At 42.0% G+C, this 26,921-nt stretch overlaps 1 protein-coding gene across 9 annotated transcripts in view; it reads left to right on the top strand.

Annotated features, from left to right (window-relative positions):
* Window positions 1–26,921, top strand: part of LOC104660340 (myomegalin) — a 223,801-nt gene that overhangs the window by 62,540 nt on the left and 134,340 nt on the right. For 5 of the 9 annotated variants that reach the window (XM_030935208.1, XM_030935209.1, XM_030935207.1 and 2 more), the window contains exon 4: window positions 17,478–17,588. In XM_030935208.1, the coding sequence (XP_030791068.1) occupies window positions 17,478–17,588 (111 nt within the window). Of the gene's footprint in view, window positions 1–10,322; window positions 10,346–17,102; window positions 17,589–26,921 lie in introns of those variants that run through there. The other 4 variants (XM_030935201.1, XM_030935202.1, XM_030935206.1 and 1 more) reach the window with 3 other exon arrangements.

Below are 26,921 nucleotides of genomic sequence, written 5' to 3'. Positions count from 1 at the left end.
AAATCCACTTTTGTCTTCCAATATTCTCTATTACATGATTTTTACTCTATTAATTCTGAACTGCTTGCAATTCAAAGCTATTTCATACTTTCATTTCTTTGTACCTGCTGTTCTGTCTGCCTGGAAAATCTTTTCTCTCCTATTGTTTATTTGGTTAAAGCTTACTCATCCTTCAAGATTCAGCTCAGGTGCCTTTTTAAATTTATTTATTTTTTAATTTTAGGATGCCTTCTCTTACTCTCTGATCCCAGAATATATACCAAGACTCTAAGCTCCTTGAAGGCAGAAAAAAACCTCTTGCCCATTCTTTTCTAGTCTCTAGAATATAACATAATATAGTACATAGTAAGTACTCAGTAAATATTCATCAACTAAACTAACTGAAAAGTATTAAAAATTAGATATCCTGTTGGATTTGTATTTATTCTGCCTCTACTTGGTATTCACAATAAGTTGAATTTTTTTTTTTTTTTTTTTGAGACGGAGTCTTGCTGTGTCACCTGGGCTGGAGTGCAGTGGCTGGATCTCAGCTCACTGCAAGCTCCGCTGCCTCCCGGGTTCACGCCATTCTCTCGCCTCAGCCTCCCAAGTAGCTGGGACTACAGGCGCCCGCCACCTCGCCTTGCTAGTTTTTTTTGTATTTTTTAGTAGAGACGGAATTTCACCATGTTAGCCAGGATGGTCTCGATCTCCTGACCTTGTGATCCACCCGTCTCGGCCTCCCAAAGTGCTGGGATTACAGGCTTGAGCCACCGTGCCCGGCCAAGTTGAATATTTTTAAGGAGGGTATTGGTGTGTCAATTGATTGGGTAGGATGGGAAACTAGGAAGTCAAGAAATGTACATTTCTTTTCTACTTTATTTTTTTTTTTTATTGTTCTTTTTTTTCAAGACGGAGTCTCTCTGTGTCGCCCAGGCTGGAGTGCAGAGGCGCGATCTCAGCTCCACTGCAACCTCTGCCTCCCGGATTCAAGCGATTCTCCTGCCTCAGTCTGCCACCACACCCAGCTAATTTTTTGTATTTTTAGTAGAGACAGAGTTTCGCTGAGTTGGCCAGGCTGGTCTCCAAATCCTGGCCTCAAATGGTCCGCCCTTCTTGGCCTCCAAAGTGCTGGAATTTTAGGCGCAAACTATGCACCTGGCCTCTTTTCCACTTTGAATGGAATGATAAAACTGAAAATGAAAAGGACGGGAGAGAAACAGAGTCTTTTTGAAATCATATTTGACAGGATTTATTAAGATCACAATAGTAGCTTATAACAATAACTACTATCTGGTTATTTAAATAACCAGATAATGGTTATTTAATGAAAAGTGCTCATTATACACCAGGCACTTTTCTAGATATTTAACATATTTAATTTAGTGTATTTTCAGTTCATTTTCCTAACTTATGAGATAGATATTATTTTTACAACCATTATACTAGTGAAGAGATCAAGGTTCAAATAACTTGCCCAAAGTTATATAAGAATAAAGTAACGGAGCCACTATAACTCCCATAATTCCAAAGTTCTTGGGGAAATGAAAGGACTCTCAGAGAAGGAGAGCATTACATTGGTGGAATGCTTGCAGTTGGGTTTTTTTACATAGAATCAACATGGCAGATGGTACAGAAAAGCCACAGAAGGGTGGGAGCCTTTGGCTATAAAATCAATAGGGGGCCTCCACTGCCCTGTCCTGTTTGCACATTTTTCTAATAATGTTGTCTTTAACAAGAAAATATCATCAAAACCAGCTGTAGTGTTTGCCTAACTGTACTCTGCAGCTTTCCCTGGCAGTCTGAATCTAACCGCAGTGAGTCAGCCTGTTCAGGTCTCACCCACCCTGGCGAACTTTTCCACTTGGATCTTGAAGTCTTTGGGGAGAAAAAAGAAAAAAAAAAGTGCTAAAAGCAAAAGGCTTTTTCATTTCGGGGAGTTTCTGGAGCTCTGGGTAACCTGTGCTAATTTAGGTTAATTGAGGTCCTGTCACTGTCCTCTTTATGTTCCACAATTTTAGTGCTTCTTGAGTGTTTCTCTCTAATTACAACCATGGAAAATGAATGCTACTGGTAAAGTGCATTTTTATTTTTTTTTAAATGCATTCATTCTTCCAAACCACAGTGTCCCAAACATACTGGTTTTATTTTCATGGGTATCTTAAGACATGCAAAAAGTTATTAGGAGGCAGGGGGTAACTATTAAACTTTCAGCAATGACAAGTGCAGTTTGTTTTCCCTTTGCAATCTCATGTTTAAAAAGGGAAAGAGAGGTCTTCTACACACAGTCATTCCGTGCAAACTTTTCCGTGCAAAGTTTTCATTCCTAAGCAACATTACCAAAGTTGTGAATCAAATCAATTACTTTTTTCTTAAGAACTACAGAGTAAAAGGAATGCTTCTGAGTGCATAGAAGATACAAAGATGGACATCAGATTCCATTCTCAAAGCATGTACCATCTGATTGGGGCATAAAAAATTTAAATTATACAAGATTTAATTTAAATAACATCTAAGGCAATATTGAAAGAGATATTTCAAGATGGGAGTACTTGCCAAACTAACGTATGTTTTTAAAACCTAAATATGGCCAGGTGTGGTGATCATGCCTGTAATCCCAGCACTTTGGGAGGCTGAGGCGAGCGAATCACCTGAGGTCAGGCATTTGAGACCAGCCTGGCTAACATGGTGAAACCCCATCTCCATTAAAAATACAAAAATTAGCCAGGCGTGGTGGCATGCACCTGTAATCCCAGTTACTCAGGAGGCTGAGGGAGGAGAAGCGCTTGAACCCAGAAGGCAGAGGTTGCAGTGAGCCGAGATCAAGCCCTGCACTCTAGCCTGGGCTACAAAGCAAGACTCTGTCTCAAATAAATAAATAAATCTTAAGTACTAGAACTTTTTTTCTAATTTGCATGCGCACATGTGTGTGTGTGTGTAAACTTTTTAAAGTTGTAAATATTAGCTTACATTTGGTTATACAATTAATAAAGAAACTTTATCAAAAAGAATGAAATTATAAAAGTTGGACAACCCTGAACATTCTGAAAGGTATGATTACCAACACAGAAAAGAGAGCAATCACTTTCACAGAGACTATAGCACTTGAATTACAATAATTCTTTTTGTAATTTTAAATTATCTCCTTTCTGTCTCCTCATTAGAACTTGTTTTCTTCTCTTCTCCATTGTTCGAAGAGAAGCCCTATCTTGCTTTCTGTGGACTTTGCAAAGTTTCCATTCTAATGATAATTTCCATTCCAATACTAAATTTAAAAAATAACAACAAAGATCATGATACCAATTAATATTTGTAAGTGCTTACAGTGTGCCAAGTTCTGAGAATGCACTTGACCTTATTATCTTATTCAGTTCTTCTAATAGTCTTTTGAGGTTGGTACAACCATTGTCTTCATTTGTAAAGAGAGAGACGCTGGAGCTAGGAAAACACTAGTAATTGATGGAAAGTGCTGGAGCTGGGATTTGGACATAAGTGTACTGGTTCTAATGCCTGAACTCTTAGCCACAATTTTATTATGCCTATTGATAGCTGACACCCTTATTCATTTGTTTGTTAATCCACTCATCCACTTACGAGTGCGTCGTGTGTGCCAGGCCGTGTTCTAGCTGTTAGTTGCACAATGATCAAGGATGAATATATAAAAATATGTATTTTCGGCTGGGTGTGGTGGCTTACGCCTGTAATTCCAGCACTCTGGGAGGCTGAGGCAGGTGGATCACCTGAGGTCAGGAGTTCGAGACCAGTGTGGCCAACATGGTGAAACACTGTCTCTCCTAAAAATATAAAAGTTAGCTGGGCATGGTGGTGGACTCCTGTAATCCCAGCTACTCAGGAGGCTGAGGCAGGAGAATTGTTTGAACCCAGGAGGCAGAAGTTGTAGTGAGCCGAGATTGCCACTGTACTCCAGCCTGGATGATAGAGCTAGACTCTGTCTCAAAAAAAAAAAGAAAAGAAAATGTATGTTCAAGGATGAGTGTTTATTTCAGTATTCTTTATACCAGTACAGTATTAGTACTCAAGGTGAGGATTATTTCAAGTGTGGAATATGTATACAATAGAACATTATAGAGCAATGTACTGACTTGGGAGGATGTCCATTATAACAAATTTGAGATTAAACAAAACAACAGCAACAACAATTTGACTGAATATTACAAAAAATAAGATCTCATTTTTGAGGGAGAAAAGATGGAAATGTCTGGAAGGATACATACCAAAATATTGATATTGATTATGTCTGGATGATGGAATTAACCTATTGCCTTCTTTATAACTTTGAGTATTATATTTATTTTAATTATCTATTCACTGAGAAAATATTCTAATGCTTTTACTATGTGTAGCATGCCTTAAGCATTGCAGAGACAATACTGAATAGGCAAACATGGTTCCTGCCTTCATAGAGTTTACAGATTAGCAAATTCCACCAGAATGTAATTATTATTGTAATAGAAGTAAAGAGTGCTATGGAAAATATAGCTGGGCACTTACTCAATCTGAAGAGGTTGGGGGATTCAGGGAAAGTTTCCTGGAGGAAACTGCCTCTAACCAGGGACCTGAAGAAGGAATAAGAATTAGCCACTAATAAGTGGGTGGGAGTGTGAGAATGAAGAATGTTCCTTGCATAGGAAATAGCTTGAATCAAGATCCAAATGAGAGAAAGAACCATAATCAGTATTCCTAGAGCATGGGATGTAAGGAATGCAGAGAATTGAAACCGGAGAAAAGAGAGAGGAGTCATCATACAGAGTCTTGCAAGTTATGTAAAGGCTTTCACATTTTATCTGAGCTCAAGAGAACTGCTGAAAGCTTTTAGTCAGAGAGGGGACATGATCAGATTTTCCTCTTAGAAAGATCCTTTTGGCTTCTGTATGGACTCTGCCTAGGAGGAGTAGTCTAGAGGCAGAGAAAACAGTTAGGAGGCTGTTGCAGCATTCCAGGCAAAGGTTGGTGGAGATGCCAGTATAAAAATTAGAGAAATGGACAGGTGAAAGAGATTTCAGAGGCAGAATGTATAGGGCTAAGCCATTGATTGGATATAGAACCAGTGAGGCAGAAGAAACCCAGAGATGACTGACCACCCATTCATCTCTTCACTCACATCCTACCCACTGTCACCTTGTCATAAACTTCCAGACTACCTTCACCTCTCTCTTCAATAACATGAGTTATTTGTTCAAAGTCTGCCTTTTCTGTTAGAACATGAGCTCACCATAGCAGAGCCAGTGGTTGTCTTTTCACTGCTAGACACAGTGATTAGCATAATGCCTGGTACGTAGTACCATTTCTTTTCTTTTCTTTTCCTTTTTGTTTGTTTTGGATGAATAAATGATGTCAAGTTTTCTCGCTTGGGCAACAACTAGGTTATGCCCTCCACTGAGAAAGAGAACAACTGGAACAGGCACATGTACTGCTTTGATGACCAGTGAAGCAACAGCAACACAAACCAAAAAACAGTAAAGCGATTTCTGTTTTTGGAAGAAAAGTAAAGAAGATTCTTCCTGCTATTAAGGAACTCCAAATCTACTGGGGAGACAGTCAAACAGATAATCCCCATATATTGTGAAATGGGCCACGATAAGAGTAGGTCCGCAGTGCTGTGGACGCATTCAGGGGGAGCCCTTGCCCAGGCATTAGGGCCAGATAGGTTTCTTTCAGTAGGTAATTTCTGACTTAGATCCTTATGGGTGAGTTGGGATTAGTTAAGTGAGAGCTGGGTGGGAATTAAAGAGAAGTGACTTTCCAGGCTAATGCTGCTCCCCATGCAAAGTCCTGGAGGGAGCATGAGCCTGGTGAATTCAGAAATAGGAGGCTTTCTGCCATAGCTGCAGCAAGGGAGGGCCAATTGGGGCTCATGTTGGCTGTGTCTTTTCCCTTATCCCCCTACTTCTGGTCAAGGCATTATTGTTGCAGCCATGGGCATTCATGGTGTCACTGTGGACTCTTGGCTTTTTGTTTCTTTTTTTTTTTTTTTTTTGAGACATGGTCTTGCTCTGTCATCCAGGCTTGAGTGCAGTGGTACAATCTTGGCTCACTGCAGCCTTGACCTCCCAGGTTCAAGAGATCCCCCACCTCAGCCTCCTGAGTAGCTGGGACTACAAGAACATACCATCACACCTGGCTAACTTTGATTTTTTTAAACTTTATTTTATTTATTTGTTTGAGATGGAGTTTCACTCTTGTTGTGCAGGCTGGAGTGCAATGGCGCGATCTCGGCTCACCGCACCCTCAGCCTTTCAGGTTCAAGCGATTCTCCTGCCTCAGCCTCCTGAGTAGCTGGGATAACAGGCATGTGCCACTACACTGTCTAATTTTGTATTTTTAGTAGAGACGGGGTTTCTCCATGTTGATCAGGCTGGTCTCGAACTCCTGACCTCAGGTGATCCACCCGCCTTGGCCTCCCAAAGTGCCACTGCGCCTGGCCTGTTTTTTTATTTTTTGTAGAGACAAGGTCTCACTATGTTGCCCAGGCTGGTTTCAAGCTCCTGGCCTCAAGCAATCCTCCTGCCTCGGCCTCTCAAAGTGTTGGGATTACAGGTATGAGCCACCGCACCCAGCAACTCTTAGCTCTTGTGACCAGAGCAGGTCCTAGTCATGGCTTCAAAATTGCCTTCACTCCTAGAAAAAAAATAGAGAAAGGATTATTTAAAATCTAGAGAAAAAGGTGAGGCCGTTAAGTCACGCTTTCTGAATTCCAGAAGCTCAGCAAATAATCTGAGTTGAACCAATTGTGAACAAACACCAAGTCCTGTTAATGCTGATTGGGCCAAAGTGATGGAGAATCTAGTTTGGAGTCTGGTAATCCTTGGGAGGCCCCAGCATCACTGCAGCTCAACTATCATTCCTGCCTTGCAGCTCATTTAACAGCCTCTGGCGTCACTATTTCTGGCTGGGCCATCTATTTTTGGTGGCCAGGGAAGTTGTTATTTGTTTTGTTTTGTTTTGATATGGTTTACAGTGCTCTAGTGCAATGATGAAGATAACACCTGGTTATTCCAGGATTGGGGGTGGTGTGGGTGTGTATCTATGTTGGGGAAGGCAGCAGGAACATTATCTTAACTCCTGTTCTTTATCCACATGATGAGGCTGCCTAAGACAGGGTTTATTAATCAACCTGATGCCATAACTCTGTCATTAGTGCTCTTGTTATCAGGTCAATTATTTCAAGAAAAGGCTGTGTACAGGATGGGTATCAGTATGCTTCTGAGTGTTAGGGGAAAAAAAGTTGAACGATATTATTAATATTTTAGAATTTAAAAGACTCTGGAACTTCAGGAATTATGTTAAAATTTCAGAAACAGACTTTTAGAAGGGTGACTTGTTTGTTTATTGTATAATCCAAAAGAAAAAAGCAGGACTTTGTGGAATTCATAGTCAGCTTTCTGAAGCAGGTATCAGTAGTTGGCTTCTGAGACAAGGGTAGAAACACCATGTTGAGCCGAGTACGGTGGCTCACGCCTACAATCCCAGCACTTTGGGAGGCCGAGGCGGACGGATCACCTGAGGTCAGGAGTTCAAGACCAGCCTCACCATGGAGAAACCCCATCTCTACTAAAAATACAAAATTAGCCAGGCGTGGTGGTGCATGCCTGTAATCCCAGCTACTTGGGAGGCTGAGGCAGGAGAATTGCTTGAACCTGGGAGGCAGAGGTTGCGGTGAGCTTAAAAAAAAAAAGGAAACACCATGTTGGCATAAAAGAGTTGATGAATGGAACACCGAGTTGGTTGGCTCTGGTTGACATTTTCCATGGTAGAATGTGGTGTGTGAAAGTTATACATATTTTTCAGAACAGCCTAATACTTATGTATTAGATCATATGTTTCTGTTTTATCTGAGGGTTATCACAAAACTTTACCTTTTTATAAAACTTAATAATCTGTGAATATTCAGTATTGAGAGCCACTTAGAGGATAGCTACTTCGTCTGACCCTTCTTTTAAGGCCGTATAATATAGGTAGGAGTGGTATACAGAATATTTAGACGTGATTCATTCTAAGCCATTTACCTTTAACTGAATTGAATCAAATTTGACTTTAACTGAAACTTTATCATTAAAAATAATCTCTTTTAAAAGATCAAGGATTGGGTTAGTTACTTCTCTCAGTTTTGGTTTATCTCTCTGTCTTCTTCTTTTAAAAACAAAGCTTTATTGAAACAATTAACACTCTATACAGCTCACCTTCTTAAATCGTACAATTCCATGATTTTAGTATATTCACAGAGTTGTGCAACCATCACCACTGTCTACTTCCAGTATGTGCTTCTCACTCCAGTAGGAAACCTCATACCTGTTAACATTCACTTCCCATTTTCCCTCTCCCTGGTTCCCAGAAACCACTAATCTACTTTCTCCCTGGATTTGCCTATTCTGGACATTTCATATAAATGGAATTATACAGTAGATGACCTTTTGTATCTGGCTTCTTTCACATTATCGTATAATGTTGTCAAGGTCATTTATGTTGAAGCATGTATCAGTACTTCATTCCTTTTTACGGCTGAGTAATATTCTATGATTTGGGTATGCTAAATGTTGTTTATCCGTTCATCAGTTGAAGTACATTTGAGATACTTCCAATTTTGGCTATTATGAATAATGCTGCTATGAACATTTGTATACAAGATTTCATGTGGCCGTATGTTTTCAATTTTCTTGTGTATACAACTAGGAAATGAATTGCTAGGGTGTACGGTAACTCTTTGTTTAACCTTTTGAGAGCCAACTTTAGTTTATTCATCTTGAAAATGAAGAAAACAATTTTTTTTTAACATAGATCAGTGGTCAGATCCTTTAGGGTCACCAGGAAGATTATTTACAGTGAAGGATACTTTTTGAAAAGTTACAGGGGGCCTGAGGTAGAAGAGGGAATACCTTATGAGTTGCAAGTGAATCCCAGTCTCAGAAGGGTCATACAGTCTCATGATTAAGGCCCTGATGCGTATGCAGTATGGGGTCAAAATGTTGAAGTTATAGTCTGTGCTCCTCCACTTTCTCAGTGAACAACTCAGTTAACCTCCTGATGTCTCTCTGTCCTAGGCAGTAAAATGGGGATCATCATATCTCCTACTTCAAAGGTTGTGGTAAAGATAAATGAAATAATACACATGGAAGTGCTTGGTACATTGTCAAATCCATTGTAGATGATTGTTGTTGTGAAGATGGTATAATGGTATCTGATTAACTTTGTAATACAGGGCCAAGTCATTCAAAACAGACAGGAATTAAACTTTTTATCTGTACAATTCAGATTTTATGAGAACAGCATAGAGACGCTCAGACACATAGATGTATTGTAAATAAAATACGTGTGTGCAAAATGAACCAGCCCTCTCTTCCTCCTGCCCCATCTCTTCTTGTCTATCCCCATCCCCAATCCAAAATAAGTTGAGCTCCTAGTTGTAGTTCCCCGGGTGCTAAAAAGCAGGAAATACTCCCCAGACGTTTGTGTACCCTTCCCATAGGGTTGTTTCGAAAATATGACAGTTAGCAAAGTTATAGGTTAAATCTTAGCCCATTGGGCATCATCCTTGAGTCATTGTTACTGCTTTTGTCTTAGAAATATGGTGTCTTTTACATGCACTTACCGCTTCTGTAGCACAAGGCAGAGCTCTCAGTCTCAACAGGTAGATTCTCATTACCTTTTAGGGCTACAGGAGAGCTGGTGGGCATTCTGAAATTCTTCAGAAAGTAATAGCTCTCTCACTGGCCTTTGCTAGGAGTGTTCCTATGAGAAAATGTGTTTTAAGCACAGAATTTCAGGATGGCCAAAGGTCTTAAAAGTCCTCTAGATCTAACTCCTAGCTGATGTGGGAAATCTTTTAACAGTATCCCTGACAGGTGATTCTTTAGTTTTGGTCAAGCCCCTTTTGTGACACGAAGTTTATTCTGTCTCATGATGTATGTGCTCACTAAAAATCTGATGTATAGACATATGGATAGAGTGTGGCCATATCTTTATTGCATCTAACTTTACTAGAGAATTTATCCTTATATCTAATTGATAACTGCCTCCCTGTAATTCCTACTTTCATTCTCTTTAAAATCGTTTTTTAAAAATTATAAATTGTTTTACAAACAACAGGAATATACAAAGAATAATTAAACACTTGTCCATGTATTGAGTATCTAAATGGTGGCAAATGTTATTTTTAGTTTATTTGTCTCAGGTGAAGAAACAAAAGTGAGCATTACAGATACGGTTGCAACCTTCTTAGTATCCTGCCCACATCCCAGTCTTCTGACTGCCTTCCTATAGTTAACTATTAAGTAGTTTGCTCAAAATGACTCAGTGAGCATGCCTGTAATCTCAGCACTTTGGGAGGCCGAGGCGGGCAGATCACAAGGTCAGGAGATGGAGATCATCCTGGCTAACACGGTGAAACCTCGTCTCTACTAAAAATACAAAAAATTAGCAGGGCGCGGTGAGGGGCACCTGTAGTCCCACCTACTCGGGAGGCTGAGGCAGGAGAATGGCATGAACCCGGGAGGCGGAGCTTGCAGTGAGCCGAGATTGCACCACTGCACTCCAGCCTGGGCGACAGAGCGAGACTCCGTCTCCAAAAAAAAAAAAAAATGACTCAATGAGAAAAAAGGAGAGCCAGGATTTGAACGTTGCTCTTCTTAGCTCAAAGCTATTGCTCTTTTCACAATTCCATGCTACCCAACCTAGATAAATATGTATAATACTGATCATATTTATTGTCTATGTGTAAATGGATGTAAAGTGTCAAGGGTTACTTAAAACACTTGTGTTCTTCTGTTTGCCATATTAACTTATTTTTAAAACATTTTTCTTTTCTTTCTTTCTTTTTTTTTTATGAGACAGAGTCTCGCTCTGTCGCCCAGGCTGGAGTGTAGTGGCGTGATCTCCACTCACTGCAAGCTCTGCCTCCCGGGTTTACGCCATTCTCTTGTCTCAGCTACTGCTGGGACTACAGGTGCCCGCCACCACCACACCTGGCTAACTTTTTGTATTTTTAGTAGAGATGGGATTTCACCGTGTTAGCCAGGATGGTCTCGATCTCCTGACCTCGTGATCTGCCCGCCTCAGCCTCCCAAAGTGCTGGGATTATAGGCGTGAGCCACCGCGCCTGGCCTTAAAATATATTTATGTTCAAGGAAGATAAAGATAAAAATTATCCACAGATACCAAATTAGTAGAGTTAAAATTGTGGAAGTTTTATTATATTTGAGAATAATTTGTCCATTAAGATGATTAATCATTTTTTGTTAGTGAAGCTTTTTTTTTAGGAGAAAGATTGGTAAAAAATTAATATGTTTTCAAGTACATTCATTAGATGAGCTATCTGGGGGGTCTGAGTATGATTAAGCAAATGTCAAGCTGGGTTTTTTTAAAGGCAGACTTGACAGTTGGTTGTGTTAATGGGGCATGACAGGCAACAGCTGGGTGGTAATCCTCCTCCTACTGTTGGCATTGATTGAGTCTTTATTTATGTCATATTTCTAGTCTGGACTAGGACGTTATTCCAGGGGTAGAATGAAGAAATTAAGGAAAAAGAAGGGGAGAGCCATTAAGGTTTGCAAGAAACATTTTGAGACCAGAGTAAAGATATTAGATGTACTATAAGAAAAAGCAAGAACAAAGGCAGAAGCAATGCAGAGGTTATCAACAGACAGGCCTGTATGCCGTGAGCTAGTAGGTTGCGTGTGCATCTCAGGTATGCGTGTTTTTGTTTGTTAAAGCTTTTTTTAATTTCTTTTCCAAGTTTCCACATGCAGCACTGATGTTTGTTAAAACTGCAAGGAAACAAGTAAAACGAAACCTAAGCAATACACAAAGAAAATAATCTTCCCGGTCAGCAGTTCCTGACCCTCCCCACCCCCACTGCCCTCGTCCCCACCTCCACTTCCCTTCCCCTAACTCTTGTCCACATTGAGAGCCAGGATCCTGGAGGGGCAAACTCCGGGCTCCTCACCCTGACTTTCAAGATCTCCCTGAAACAGCTTTTTATTTCCCCTCATCTCTGTGTCCTATTTCAGGACAGTATGTGCCCTTTGCTTTGGCCTGGTGGACACTGAACTTTTGCTCATGTTCCACCTGCCTGGACTGCCTTGTGTTCTCCCCACTGCCTTTCCAAGCTCGACTCATCCTTTGAGAGATAGAGTCTTGTTCTCTCGCCCAGGCTGGAGTGCAGTGGCATGATCTCTGCTCACTGCAGCCTCCACCTTCCAGATTGAAGCAATCCTCATGCCTCAGCCTGCTGAGTAGCTGGGACTAAAGGCACTGCCACCATGCCTGGCTGATATTTGCATTTTTAGTAGAGACAGGGTTTCACCATGTCGGTCAGGCTGGTCCTGAACTCCTGACCTCATGTGATCAACTCACCTGGACCTCCCAAAGTGCTGGGATTACAGGCGTGTGCCACCGCGCCTGGCCCAGTTTTTACTATTTGTATAGTTCATATTGTCCTTTATATTTTGTCATATATGTTTGTTCATGTTTGTTCAGAACTGCTGTAGAAAGTCCAGATTCTGCATGGTATATTAAAATGAGTCTGTTAGAATAATTTCTTTTACTTATAATCTTTTTATAAGGAGGAATGCTATTAGGTGTGCTTTTTATCCTAAAACATCTACATAATCTTGTGTATAGATTAAGTTGTATTAATCCAATGAGAAATAAATCAACAGGTTAATTACTCATCCATTCTTTTATTCAACAAATATTTATTGAGCACCTGCCGTGTACCAGGCACCATTCTGGGCACTGGTGACACAGCAGTGAACAAACCAAGAAAACAGCCCCTTTTTCTCAGGACGTTTACATGCTGGTGGGGAGAGACAGACAAGAAACAAAACATATAAGTACATGTAGTATTTTAGAAGGTGATAGTGCTATGGAATAAAGAACAATGAAGGGGGAATCCGAGAGCTGGGATGAGGCACGGGGTGCCTAAATAGATTATCCACTTCACTGAGAAGGTGACATTCAATCAAAGATGAAGAAGGTGAGCAGAGAATCCTGCACCTACCTAGAGAAAGAGCAGCCAGGCAGAAGGGTCAACAAGTTCAAAGGCATGGAAAAAGAAACCTTCTCTTGCTTCCTGTTTTTGAGAGACAACAAAGAGAAACAGTGTGGCTGGAGCAGAGAGCAGGGGGAGCGTGGTAGGAAGAAGTAGAGGAGGTAAGAGGAAAGGTGAGAAGAGGGTGTAGGGCCTCAGGCCTTGCAGTCTGGTGAAGGACATCACCTTTCACTCTGTGTTAGATGGGAAGCCAGGGGGGCTCTCCAGCAGAGGAGTAATCCGACGTATTTTAAAAGGGTCACTGTGGCTGCTGTGCTGAGAATAGACTATAAGGGAACAAGAGTGGGAGCAGGAACACCAGTTAAGGGGCTATTCAGGTCGTGTAAGGAAAAGATGGCAGTACTGTGGATCAGGGTGGTAGAAATACCAGTGGCAGTAGCGGTAGTATAACATAACATATATATATAGAATATATATAGAGTAGTATGATAGTGTATATATAATATAGTATAATGTATATTATATACATAATACAACAGCTATAACATATACATATTATACTACCATATATGTTATTAATATATATACTATTATATATAGTATATATAGTAAGATTTGCAGACAGATGATATGTAGGAGAGAGAATGAATCAAGAATGATTCAAAGGTTTAGGCCCAAAAATCTGAAAATATTGACTTGTTACAAATTGAAAAAAGGTGTAGTGAGGGAGGAGCATGTTTACTGGGAAAGATCAGGCATTCAGTTTCAGATATCACAAGTATGTGAAGTCTAAATTCAAGCAGAGATTTCTACTAGGAAGTCAGATATCAATTGGAGTTCAGGGAAAAGATCAGGGTGGGCATATAAACTTAGAAATTTAAGTGAACAAAACGTCCTTTTTTTACCTATTCTAGAATAAGTGTTCTACCAAATATAGTTTCTTTGGGACTATGAAACTAAACCTTTTTCATAGTATTGGAAAGCTATGAGAATAATACAGATGAGCCAGGCCATATATAACAAAGCAAAACGTACGATATTTATGGAATACTGACCTATTCATTTATTCCACAAATATTTAGGGAGTGCTTCCTGAATATTATGCAATAAGAATACAAGGACACAAAATATGCCTTGTCAACCCTCAAAACACTCTAGCTGGGTTGAGGTCATTGTAAACAGACTGCGGCAGCACAATGGGATGAATGCTGCTGGAGAGGTCTCAGGTTGTTATGGAAGCTGTAGGAGTTTATGAAGACATATTAGTCATTGACTTTTTCCTTGGGCAGCTTCAGACTAGTTGGAAAGATCAAACACACAAAAAGTCGCATAACTCTAAAAGATGTAAATAACCTTCAAGATAACAGAAGCCACATCATAAGGCAGCAGATGAACACTTGTTGAATGTTAATATCTGCCTTAGAGTTCAAAAGAGGAAGAAGTCTTTCCAGGCTAGGGTAACAGGAAAGGCTTTGCTTGGGTGGAATTTGGGAACATTCAAGTTGAATGATCTAAGCAAAGAGTTGAATATGTAGGGCTAGATCTTGGGTGAGAAGAGTTGGTTGGAGATTTGGGAGTTGTTTCAAAGGTGAAAGTATAGCCCTAAAAGTGGATAAAACCTCCATGGAAAAAAAAAAAAATGTGAACAGAAAAAAAGTAGAAGGAAAAAGTAGAAGGCTAAGGACTTACTATTATTTAAATACCCACTTTCAGGAGCTGGCAAAAAACATAGAAAAAGGAGCCAGAGAGATAGAAGAAAAAGATATCACAGAGGAAATAGGCATAAATGTCCAACAGAAATCTAGGATGCATAAGAATACCCTTATGCATGGATTCATACGCAGTTTTACTTCCTGTAAAACTTACATGAAATTATCTTACCTGATAAAGGAATCTAAGTAGACAGCCAAAGCATGATTAAACACTAATCTAGACTCTAGCAGTCTGGCTTCCTTTGAGCAAAATGGAGGTGATAATAACTGGGTTATCACCTTGAAGAGCTTAGACCAGGAAAGGGCCTTAAAAATCACTAATTTTGGCCGGGCGCGGTGGCTCAAGCCTGTAATCTCAGCACCTTGGGAGGCCGAGGTGGGAGGATCACAAGGTCAGGAGATTGAGACCATCCTGGCTAACACGGTGAAACCCCGTCTCTACTAAAACTACGAAAAATTAGCCGGGCGTGGTGGCGGGCACCTGTAGTCCCAGCTACTCGGGAGACTGAGGCAGGAGAATGGCTTGAACCCGGGAGGCGGAGGTTGCAGTGAGCTGAGATTGCACCACTACACTCCAGCCTGGGTGACAGAGTGAGACTCCATCTCAAAAAAAAAAAAAAGGAAAAAGAAAAATCACCAATTTTTAAAGTGAGGACAGTTAGGCCTCTAGAGAAGTGCACGCCTACGGTCGATAACATAGCTATTTAGTAAGATAACTGGGAATGGAAAGGTTATTTTGAGTTGTTTTAACTTAGACTTTTTTCTTCACTGTCTCTAACTAAGCCTAATTGGCATTCTCTTATTCTAAGAATTCAGATTTAGTGAAAATGGTTAAATGAATTTTAAATGTGTAGTTTTTTTTTTTTTAATGGTAAATATTTTGGCTTGCCTATTTTGCCTATTTATAATCTAAATCTATTTGGGAAAATGCTTCACTCTAATTATGCCCTCCTGAGGCCACTTTATCCACTCAAACATTTTCTAGCTTTCAAGGCAAAGTGTAAATTCAACTCCTAATGCAGCTTTCTCTGATCACTCCAGTAAGAACTGACTACCCTTTCTTACGGGCTCCCCCAGAGTCAACGTTTTTCAAACTTAGGCTGAAACTTCTTAGTGGGTCATGAAATCCATCTGGTGGGTCACTCCCAGAAAAAGAAATAGGAAATATCAGGGTACATCACACGGAGTGATGGTGACAATTACTTTTTGAAACACTTCAATTAAGAGTGTATGCATATGTACTAGATTGCAATGTAACATGTAAAAGTTGAAAAGCACGGTTTTGGGGGATCATAATGTAAAACACATATCTTAACATGTCATGACCAGCTATGGCCACGTAGCTCTTTCAGAGTTGGGACTTTATTGATCTATATATCCCTCATGCCCAGTGTCCTACCTGGTGGGTACTCAGGAGTTGTTGACTGGAATGATTATGAAGGTTTGAGAAGGAATTGGAAGACTGAAAAGCAGGTAGGTTGGGGAGGAAATGAGGGCTTGAATTAAGTGTAAATTTTTTAGTTTCCTTTACCTTGGATGTTAATGTATTTTTTTTCAACCTGATATTATTGCCACCAAGAACCCGTGTTTGGTATCTGTGCTGTGGGATTGATTGTCTCCCATCACCTTCAATGTAATGTGGTATAAATAATACTTCCTGCTAATGTTGCAGCTGTCACTCAAGGATCTTAAATTACTTTAGGAGCAAGATCTGTGATGAGTGTCCGGCTCCACTTGGCAGGTGCCAGAGTTAAGAACCAGCGACTGCCTGAAATCTTTGGGCTCCAGGATGACGGCTCCCTCTCTGTCATCCTCCCGCACTCTCTTCTGCCCATCCCTTCTTCCATGGAGGGAGGATCCCGTGACCCTGCCTCTTTCTGAACTTTGTAACTGGTTAACAGAAGTCTGCAAAGATTCCACTGAGCTAGAAGATTTGCTCTTTCTTTGTGGGTAGCTATGGTGTGTTTTGGGGGGATGGCTCACGGCATTAAAGGCTATTAATTGAACTGCCTCAGAGCTCGAAAAGCTTGGGGCTGAAAACTGCAAAGGAACTCATTAGAGGTGAGCTCTGGATTATCAAAGGAAATCGAGACTCCTCTGGTTGGTAGCTCTTTGAGATTTGCACTGGACAGAAAGGGATATTTGACATGTGGTTACCATTTTGTGGGCCATTTTATGTACCTGTGGTCTTTTCTGTAGCAACCTTATTTCTTGCTTCTGGCCACACTCCTTTTGGTATTATAGTCTAAATCAGCCACAAGTCACTTAAATACCCCCTCCCCACCCTTTATTTCCTTCTCTTCTTTGCAACCTCACTGTCACCTTGAATTACTCCCCTCTGCCTTTCCTGGAAGCTCTTGGGGGTCATTCTCTCTTTTCCGAGAAGCTGTTAACTGCCTACAGTTGGGCCTGGGAGGCTCCAGGAGGGTGACAGCAGAGTCCTGGCTTGGAGTCCGGTTACACCACTTGTGTCTGAGTTCACACAGCATGTTCCCCTGTCAGAGATTCCGCAAATATCTCCCTGAGGTAAAAAAGGAAAGTGTGCTGCACTCCAGCACCCAGAGCAGTGAGCCCAGTCCTGAGTCCCGGAGAGAGCTCCAGCAATAGGGGCCATGTCGCCATAGCCCCAGCCTCTCGGTCCGCAGCCTCAGCAGCGTCCCAGCCGGCTGGCTTCATGCTGCAGGGCAGCTGCACCATGTTCCTGGGTTGAGGGGGCAGTCGGGCACGCTCCTCCCCATGGGTTGCCCATCATGTCTAATGGATATCGCACTCTGTCCCAGCACCTCAATGACCTGAAGAAGGAGAACTTCAGCCTCAAGCTGCGCATCTACTTCCTGGAGGAGCGCATGCAACAGAAGTATGAGGCCAGCCGGGAGGACATCTACAAGCGGGTGAGTGCAGGGGCCCGCTTCTCCAGGGCAGGGGCAGGGGCAGGGGACGGTTTGGCCTGCCAGTCGGTCGCCATTCCAGGCTCTTCCTAGCTGGCGCTGTTCTAGTCAGCGAGAGAGATGGGGTTTCGTCCAGCTCTGGTCACCTTAACAACCTGTGACCTTGGACAAGCTCATTTCACCTCTCTGGTTCCTGCTTTCTGCTTTCCTTCTCTGTAAAGAAAGAGGGCCGGAATAAATCAGAGGCTCTCTCAAACTCTGACGTGGAATGGTGCGGAACAATCACCTTGGGAGCTGGTTTAAAATGTAGATTCCATGCCTCACCCTAGGGATTCCGATTTAGTAATGTGGGGGAAGGTGGGGTTAGAGGGTGGGGCTGGGGTGGATATTTGCATTTTTAAAATTTATTTATTTATTTTAGAAACAGGTCTTGCCCTGTTGCTCAGGCTGGAGTGCAGTGTCACCATCATAGAGCTGAAGCCACCAACTCTTGGGCTCAAGTGATGCCTTCTGGCTCAGCCTCCTGAGCAGCTGGGACCACAGGCATGGGACACCAGGCCCAGATAATTAAAAAAAAAAATGTTGGCAGGTCACAGTGGCTCATGCCTGTAATCCCGGCACTTTGGGAAGCCAAGGCAGAGAGAGGGCTTGAGGTCAAGAGTTTGAGACCAGCCTGGCCGACATGGTGAAACCCCATCTCTACTGAAAAAATACAAAAATTAGCGGGTGTGGTGGCACGTGCCTGTAGTGTGAGCTACTTGGGAGGCTGAGGCAGGAGAATTGCTTGAACCCAGGAGGCGGAGGTTGCAGTGAGACAAGATTGCGCCACTGTACTCCAGCCTAGGTGACAGAGCAAGACTCCATCTCAAAAAAAAAAAAAAAAAAAAATCGTACCAAAGGGCTGGCACTATGTTTTCCAGGCCGGTCTCCAACTCCTGGTCTTTAGATCCTCCCACCTCAGCCTCCACAGTTGTTGGCATTATAGGCGTGAGCCATTTTGTCTGGCAAAATATGCATTTTTAAGCAAGATCCCCGAGGTGGCTCTGAAGCAGACCATCTCCAGGTCATACCTCTCCTAGAGAAAGGCCCTTCCTAGCTCCAGCTTGGTGGGACAGAGAATGATGCTGTGGAGAAAAGGGCAGGGACTAAGGGTGTTTCTGTTCCTTGAGAAATTCATGTTTGCTTTTGAAGATGACTATGCAGATAAGCTTTTAAGACAGAATCTTAGGCATTTTCGGTCTTTGGAATAGCTTGCCTTAGAATGAAGAAGAGAGTAACCTGTGGGATAGCAGTTGGCCTGGGTGGAGTGGGAGGGGAAATGGCCGGTTCCTTGGATGGGAGGGCTATCTTGATTGACGGGTCAGTGATGGGGTGGGGAAGGAAGATCTACTGGATTACCTGAGCTGTGGGTGAGATAGGACCACACCTTGGTAAGAGGACATTGGGCTATGGGTTATGAAAATTAAGCCTCATAGCTGGTCACCACAATATTGGTTTCCTCAGCCCTCTCTGTGTCTTCACAAGCAGGACCTGAAGTGGCCCAAGTGACTGGGGACTGGTTGCCTCTGACCTTATCAGAGATTCTAACTCTCCAACTGTTTGCCCCAGAGGACTATGCAAATATCATTTTCTATGTGTGCCCTGTCCTGTCAAGAGGATGACTGGGAAGCATTACAGGCTGCTAGATAACATCTTGGATCAGGGGAATAGCTGGTGTCTATGAGACCCAAATTATTATTTGGTAAATTCAATTAATGTGTATAGCTAAATCTGGGGAATTTAACCCTATTTCCTGTCTCTCCTGCATTTCCATGTTTTAAGTCCAAATTTTCCAGAAGTTGGTCCATATTCACCTTTCATCTTTTATGTAGCTATATAATGAGTGTCCCTCATTGGAGCTGCCAGGAGTCAAGAAGGATATTGCCAAGTGAGGGCTGGTAACAGAAAGATGGCGAGAGACGGAGGATGAGTGGGAGGATTTGCCTTAGGGTAGGAATAGTGAATGGAAATGTTCACTGTGCAGAGGGAGGAACTTTCCCCATTAGCTGTCTTCAAGGCAAAGAAGGAAGGGACAATTTCTTAGGTAATTTGAGGGAAAGGAGGTTTTTTTTGTTTTTTGTTTTTGTTTTTTTTTTTTTGAGACAGTCTCACTCTGTCGGCCAGGCTAGAGTGCAGTGGCACAATCTCAGCTCACTGTAACATCCGCCTCCTGGGTTCAAGTGATTCTCCTGAGTAGCTGGGACTACAGACGCCTGCTACCACACCTGGCTAATTTTTGTATTTTTGGTAGAGACGTGGTTTTACCATGTTGACCAGGCTGATCTCGAACTCCTGACCTCAGGTGATCCGCCCGCCTCAGCCTCCCAAAGTACTGGGATTACAGGCGTGAGCCACTGCGCCCCGCCAGGATTTTTTTTTTTTAAAGCTTGAATCAGATGGCTGCCTGAATCATTTGGTCTCACTCTCTGCTCCACCCTAGCTAAAGATCTTTAGGAAACACTTTGGGTGGGGTGTGAGAAGGCACCATTTCTCACCTGGAGAAGTGTGATAAATGAGATAATTGGAGCTGCATAAGGTGTATGTGGGGGGGGAGTGGAACACAGTATATTGTCACATGCAGAGAGGACAACCCTTTTGCTAGACTCTAGTATTGCCATGGGTCCCCCACAGGAAGTAGATATGGTCCTGTCTCTATCTAGTCTTAAGTGTGAGCAGAGTTGTCAGGCAGCTACTGCATCATATGATTTGAGGGATCCAAACTACTGTATTCTCTCCTCTTCTTTCTCACCAAATGTTTGTTCAATCTGCCTGTCATATTAATTTTCTCATTTGGCTATGATTATTTGAAAAGCACTAAAGGCTTGTGTTAAAATGTTCTTATTACTTGGGAAACAGATCACATAAAGCCATTATCAATCATTCAGAGTTGAAATTAGTTTAGCACACTATGTCATGATGAGGGATTGATAGGAACTAGAGCAGTTCTGGTTTATTTTATTTTATATTTTGAGACAGGGTCTCGCTCTGTCACCCAGGCTAGAGTACGGTGGGACCGTCACGACTCACTGCAGCCTTGACCTCCTAGGCTCAAGTGATCCTCCCACCCTAGCCTCCCAAGTAGCTGGGATTATAGGTGTGCCACCACACTTGGCTAATTACATATATATATATATATATATTTTTTTTTTTTTTTTTTTTTTTTTCCTTCAGAGATTGAGGTCTCACTATGTTGCCCAGGCTGGTCTCAAACTCCTGGGCTCAAGTGATCTTCCCACATTGGCCTCCTAAAGTGCTGGGACTACAGCCATGAGCCACCACAGCTGGCCACAGTTCTGTTTTGATGTAAAAACAAGGGATTCGGAAAACATTGCATTAGGACCTGTTGTCAACCAGGAGACCTAGGCAAGTTACTTAGTCTCTCTGAGCCTGTTCCAGCCTCTGTAGGACTGGCATTAAGAATAATGCTACAGAAACTGAGAATTATTTTTTCTGTGAATAAACAGCAACCATGAAGATGAAATATCAAAACACTTCATAAACTTAATAACATCACATATATAAGAGAGGGTAGTAGTTATATTTCTACTAGTGGTTATAGTTATTATAAAATTTAAAAATGAGGACGAGGTTTGACTCTTTATAATCTCACCTTCATAATTCCCACAGATGTGTCTTATGTTCATTCTTGTTATTCATATTGTGATCCCACAAGATTAAGAAGATTAATTAGCAGCAATGTTGGTGAAGAGATGTCATGGGTAACGTGCCCAGTATCACATGGTAAATCGTGTGGTTCAGAGGATAATTTAGAGTACTGTTCTGTTACCAAACTTAGTAACAGAAGTTTGATTTTTCTGTTGCTAAGAAACAGAATTTTCTTGATTCTGATTTTTTTTTTTTAGTGTTGGAAGGACACTTCTTTAAAAAAATGTAGTAAAAACATTATATCAAAGTCAACTGAGTTAGAATCTGCAATAATTTGAGTGCTGTATGCATGATTCTTTTTAAGAAAACCAATGCTTGTGAAACATATGTAGTGGAAAGTCTATTGTGAGTAGTAATTATTTTATTGATGTGCGTATTTATGCTACTGGGAATTTTTGTTGAGCTATTTGTACTTAAGAGTGAAAAATTACTCTTAGCGAGAAACAATCGAATATTTGATTGACTTCAGGGAAGGGAAATACGGGCAACTTTGGGAGAAGAGGACTGGAGAGTGGGAAGAGTGTATCCTTCTGTTTCCAAGTGGCAAGTCTTCTAGGTAGTTGATTGAGGAGACTAAAATAGATATAATCCTTACTTGTAAATGGAAGCTATAAGGATTTTAAATTATAAGAGGAGTTGTCAAAGCTAGAGAGTTGTGTTAAAAACCTGAGTATCAACCTTAAAGCAAGTAAATAAAAAGGAAGTTAGGAGTTTCTCTCTTTTAAGCTGTTCAGAGAATTAATAAATAATCTTAAGAATCATCCTGGCCATGAATTAATAAAATAGTATTAATTCATACACAAAAATTGGTTTCTTGAGACTGGCTACTTTTTTGTTGAGTGTTTATCCTGTAAGTTTCAATTTTTGTAAATCATCATAATAAATTTTTTAAAAAGGAAGAGGCGGCTTACCCTCAGTACCAACAGAGTGGAACATATGCCTACATGATTAGGCACTGCTACCCCCTCTTGGTAGTAAACATTAATTGTAAGTTCAGTTTTTAGGGAAGACAATTTTAAACATACGAAGCAAGCAAAGGAGAAATCATTGCAGTACACGGACTGTGGAGCAAGATAAAGTGAGAAAATGTTGTGAGTGGTCCACAGCTGAGTATGGCCCACTCCTAGGGAGACTGGCTTGTTAGCATTTCTGGACTGCAGCTGCTGTGGTAAGTAATTTTTGGGTGGCAACTTGGCTGACTTCCTCATTGTTGATTGCCTAATCCTGCATTTTCTCATATTAGCCAAGTGTGTCGCCACTGGAATCATGTCTGATCCTGGAATTTATGAAATCCACTGCTGTGTGGTAAACACCCAGTCTCCAAACAGCACACAAAACCATCATCCACTGGGTTTTGGCCCCTGATGACTATTTGTCCAACTTGTGTGAATTAAGTTTCCATTCTTTTTTTTTTTTCTTTTTTTTCTGTTTGAGACAGAGTCTTGCTCTGTCGCCCAGGCTGGAGTGCAGTGGTGCAATCTCGCCTCTCTGCAAGCTCCGCCTCCCGAGTTCACACCATTCTCCTGCCTCAGCCTCCTGAGTAGCTGGGACTACAGGCGCCTGCTGGGACTACAAGCGCCCACCACCACGCCAGGCTAATTTTTGTATTTTTAGTGGAGACGGGGTTTCACCATGTTAGCCAGGATGGTCTCGATCTCCTGACCTCGTGATCCGCCCGCCTCGGCCTCTGAAAGTGCTGGGATTACAGGTGTGAGCCACCGCGCCCGGCCTTTTTGTTTGTTTGTTTTTGTTTTTGTTTTCTTTTTTGAGACAGAGTCTTGCTCTGTCAGCCAGGCTGGAGTACAGTGGCAGGCTCTTGGCTCACTGCAACCTCCGTCTCCCGGACTCAAGTGATTCTCCTGCCTTAGCCTCCCAAGTAGCTGGGATTACAGGCGTGTGCCACCATGCCTGGCTAATTTTTTGTATTTTTAGTAGAGATAGAGTTTCACCATGTTGGCCAGGATGGTCTCAAACTCCTGACCTCAGGTAATCCACCCGCCTTGGCCTCCCAAAGTGCTGGGATTACATGCATGAGCCACCGAGCCCGGTGGGAAAAGGCATTTCAAAGAGAAGAAACAATATACAAAAGCACAGAGGCATACGAAAGCAATGTGCACTTGGCACGCTCGAATCATTCAGTATGGCTAGATCATGTGGTTTGGAGGGCTTGTGGTGGTAGTAAGATGAGGCTGCAGGGGAGAAATCATGGAAAGCTTTGGACTTATCCATTCATTCATTAATAAACATTAGGTACCTGCTATGTTCCAAGTACTAGAAGTTGGGACTTCAAAGATGAGTAAACCACAGGTGCTACAGTATAGTAAAAGGCAGTCACAGAGCTATGTACAAAGTGTAAGGAAACTCAAAGGGGGCACTTCTATCCCAAATGAATAGAGTGGATGGAAAGAAAATCTGCAAAGGATTCTTCGTGATGACCCCTGAACTTTGTCTTCAAAGGGGAGTAAGCACTAGTCAGTCAATGGACGATGAAGTGGAAGGACAGAGGTTTTGCCACAAGCAAAAGCCTTAAGGCAAGAAACCATAGGGTGCTTGCACAGAATGAGAAGTGGTTTAGTGTTGGTGGATTTAAGTACTAGGCGAAGAATGAGACTGATATGACGGACACAGTCTTTTGTGCCATTTTAAGGGATGTAGACTTTATCCTGAGGAAGATAAGGCACCACTGAGGGACTTTAAGCCGCAGGGAACCTGCTAGATCCCTCTGATGCATGGGAAAGGTGGATTAAAGAGAGTCAAGACAGGAACTGAGTGAGAACAGACTGGCCAAGCCAAAGAAGACGAAGGCCGGAATGAGGGCTGTGGCAATAGGAATAGAGGGGAGGCAACTCATCTTTAAAATATGTAAGAGGTAAAATATTTGTAGGATTTGATGATTGATCAGGATGGGAGAATTGAGGGAAAGGAATCAAGAGGAAGGCCAGGCTAAGGCAAGTCACTTTTTCTGGGCTTCTGGTTCTTTGCGTTTAAATGATTGGGCTGGACCAGGATCGACATACACATCCCTCCCAGATGAAGTCCTGTGATTCTGGGCAGGCAGCCTTTCTCTGGGAGCAGAGAAAGGAGGCTCTATGATACATGGGTGTTCTCACCCCAGCTTAGGTAGTTGCTTAAAAGAGAGTCAGTTTCTCAGCTTCTCTGACAGCTTCTTAGGATGGGAGGTGGCAGGCAGAGCTGAGATGGCTTTAGAACTGCCAGCCAATGTCAGGGAAATCTAGTGCTGTTACCAGGTAGCCGGAGTTATAATTAGCCCAGTTGCTAGGGCAAGGCTGAGATTCTGTAAGCATGGACTGCCAGCAATAGCTTTTCCCTGCTGGATGAATTTACTTGTTTGAAAGAACAAAGTGGGTATGGATGGGGTGTTTTAAAATGTGTTTTAGATAATTTAAATTTTGCCCTAGGTATAGGACATGTTTAAAGCAGAAAACAGGTTTGTGTTTGGGCTAATCAACATCTTGCCTGGGGCAGAAGGAGTGAGAAAAAATTCTACTCTGATATATGTTTGGATAGCTGGAAAGCGACTTACTTTCACCTGAAGGAAGATAAGTAAGAACATAAAATCACTGTTCGGAGGTAGAGAGGATCTTGAAGATAATCTACACCATCCTTTCACTTTTTAAGAAAACCATTTATTTAAAAATAATTTGAGACTTACAGCAAAGTTATAAAAATAGTGTAGAGTGTTCCCATATGCCATTCACTCAGCTTCCTCTAAAGAATAAACCCTTCATTTTAAAGATAAGATGACTACAGCTCAGAACAGTAATTTGCCTAACGTCACACAGTAAATTAGTAGCCAAGCTGAGACTAGAATCCAGGAGTCCTAACTACCTGTTCAGGCTGCTTAGAATGACCTCTGGGATCTTCAACAAAAATTCAAGAAATGTAAGTGCTTGTCAGAACTTAGTTTTTCTTTCTTTTTGCATTGCTGGGCTAAAATAGAACCCGCGCAGCAGGAGCTAGAGTGATTCACGGATAGATGAATCTGCACTCTGTGCCCTACTGCCAAAAGAAAAGATTTAGTTCCTCAGCCTCCTCAGGAGTTTCATCCATGCTTTCAAAAGCCACTGTGAACATATTTTTCTCTTTTGCCTTGCTCCCTGCTCTGGCTTTTGCCATCTCATCTGATCAAGTTCAACTTCGCAGAGAAAGGTGGCTCTATGATACATGGAGTAGGCACAGAGGGGGCTGGTGCAAACTGGAAAGGGGCCCGCCCTATCATGTTCAATAGCAGCTAATCCACCCACACACCGACAGCAGTGATCCGACTTGGTACATGCCGTTCTGTGGAGAGCTAAGTAATAGTCATGTGGCTTTTTGCCAAGCAACTTTAGAAGTGACTTTGGACCACAGTGGGCAGTTACCATCCCTGTTATTTAGAAACTTGGCTTGATGAAGTGGGGAGTGAATGAAAGGCACAAGCTGCCTTGTAATGCCAGCTTTTCATCTCCCAGCCTCATGTAAGCCCTGCTGCTGTGAAGGGCTACAAGCCACCTCTTCATGCACACAGGGCTTTAGAAAGCCCACCCAGAGGCTTGGGAAGAGGAAGCCCTTGTTTAAGGTCCCTGGGTGAGTGGCAGGGAGGCTGCCAGCATAAAGGCTATGATCTGGAGCTGCAAAAGGAGGGTCTAGGCACCGGTCAAGGGTCTGAAGTCAATCAGTTCTTTCAGGTCACTTTTTCTTGGTAAGTCTGAGATCTTCTCCCTGAGAACACACAGGTAGCTGCCTCTCTCAGAGTTACTCCGTCAGACCTCCCACTCCAGATTCTCATCAGTCAAGCTCAGTATCTGCTCAACACAAAAGTACATCTAGTCTTGCCCACTGTGAACTCCGAAAATTTGAGACAGGTCTCAGTTAATTTAGAAAGTTTATCTTGCCAAGGTTGAGGACACACACCCCTGGCACAGCCTCGGGAAGTCCTTATGACATGCGTCCAAGGTGTTTGGGGCACAGCTTGGTTTTGTACATTTTAGGGAGACATGAGACATCAATCAATGTATGTAAGAAGTACATTGGTTTGGTCTGGAAAGGCGGGACAACGTGAAGCAAAGGCAGGAAAACTTGCAGTGGGGAGGGGGCTTCTAGGTCACAGATAGGTGAGAGACAAATGGTTGCATTCTTCTGAGTTTCTAACTAGCCTTTCCAAAGGAGGCAATCAGATATGCATTTATCTCAGTGAGCAGACAGATAACTTTGAATAGAATGGAAGGCAGGTTTGCCCTAAACAGTTTCCAGCTTGAATTTTCCTTTTATTTTTTGTATTTTCATTTCCATAGGTTATTGGGGAACAGGTGGTGTTTGGTTACATGAGTAATTTCTTTAGTGGTGATTTGTGACATTTTGGTGAACCCATCACCCAAGCAGTATATACTGCACCCTATTTGTAGTCTTTTATCCCTCACCCACTTCCCACCCTTTCCCCCGAGTCCCCAAAGTCTATTGTGTCATTCTTATGCCTTTGTATCCTCATGGTTTAGCTCCCACTTATGAGTGAGAACATACGATGTTTGGTTTTCCTTTCCTGCATTACTTCACTTAGAATAATAGTCTCCAATCTCATCCAAATCATTATGAATGCATTAATTTATTCCTTTTATTGGCTGAGTAGTATTC

Source organism: Rhinopithecus roxellana, chromosome 8 (assembly GCF_007565055.1).
Source record: "Rhinopithecus roxellana isolate Shanxi Qingling chromosome 8, ASM756505v1, whole genome shotgun sequence".
NCBI lineage: Eukaryota > Metazoa > Chordata > Mammalia > Primates > Cercopithecidae > Rhinopithecus > Rhinopithecus roxellana.
The sequence above is the reverse complement of the archived record's forward strand: the minus strand, read 5'-3'. Positions and strand labels throughout refer to the sequence as shown.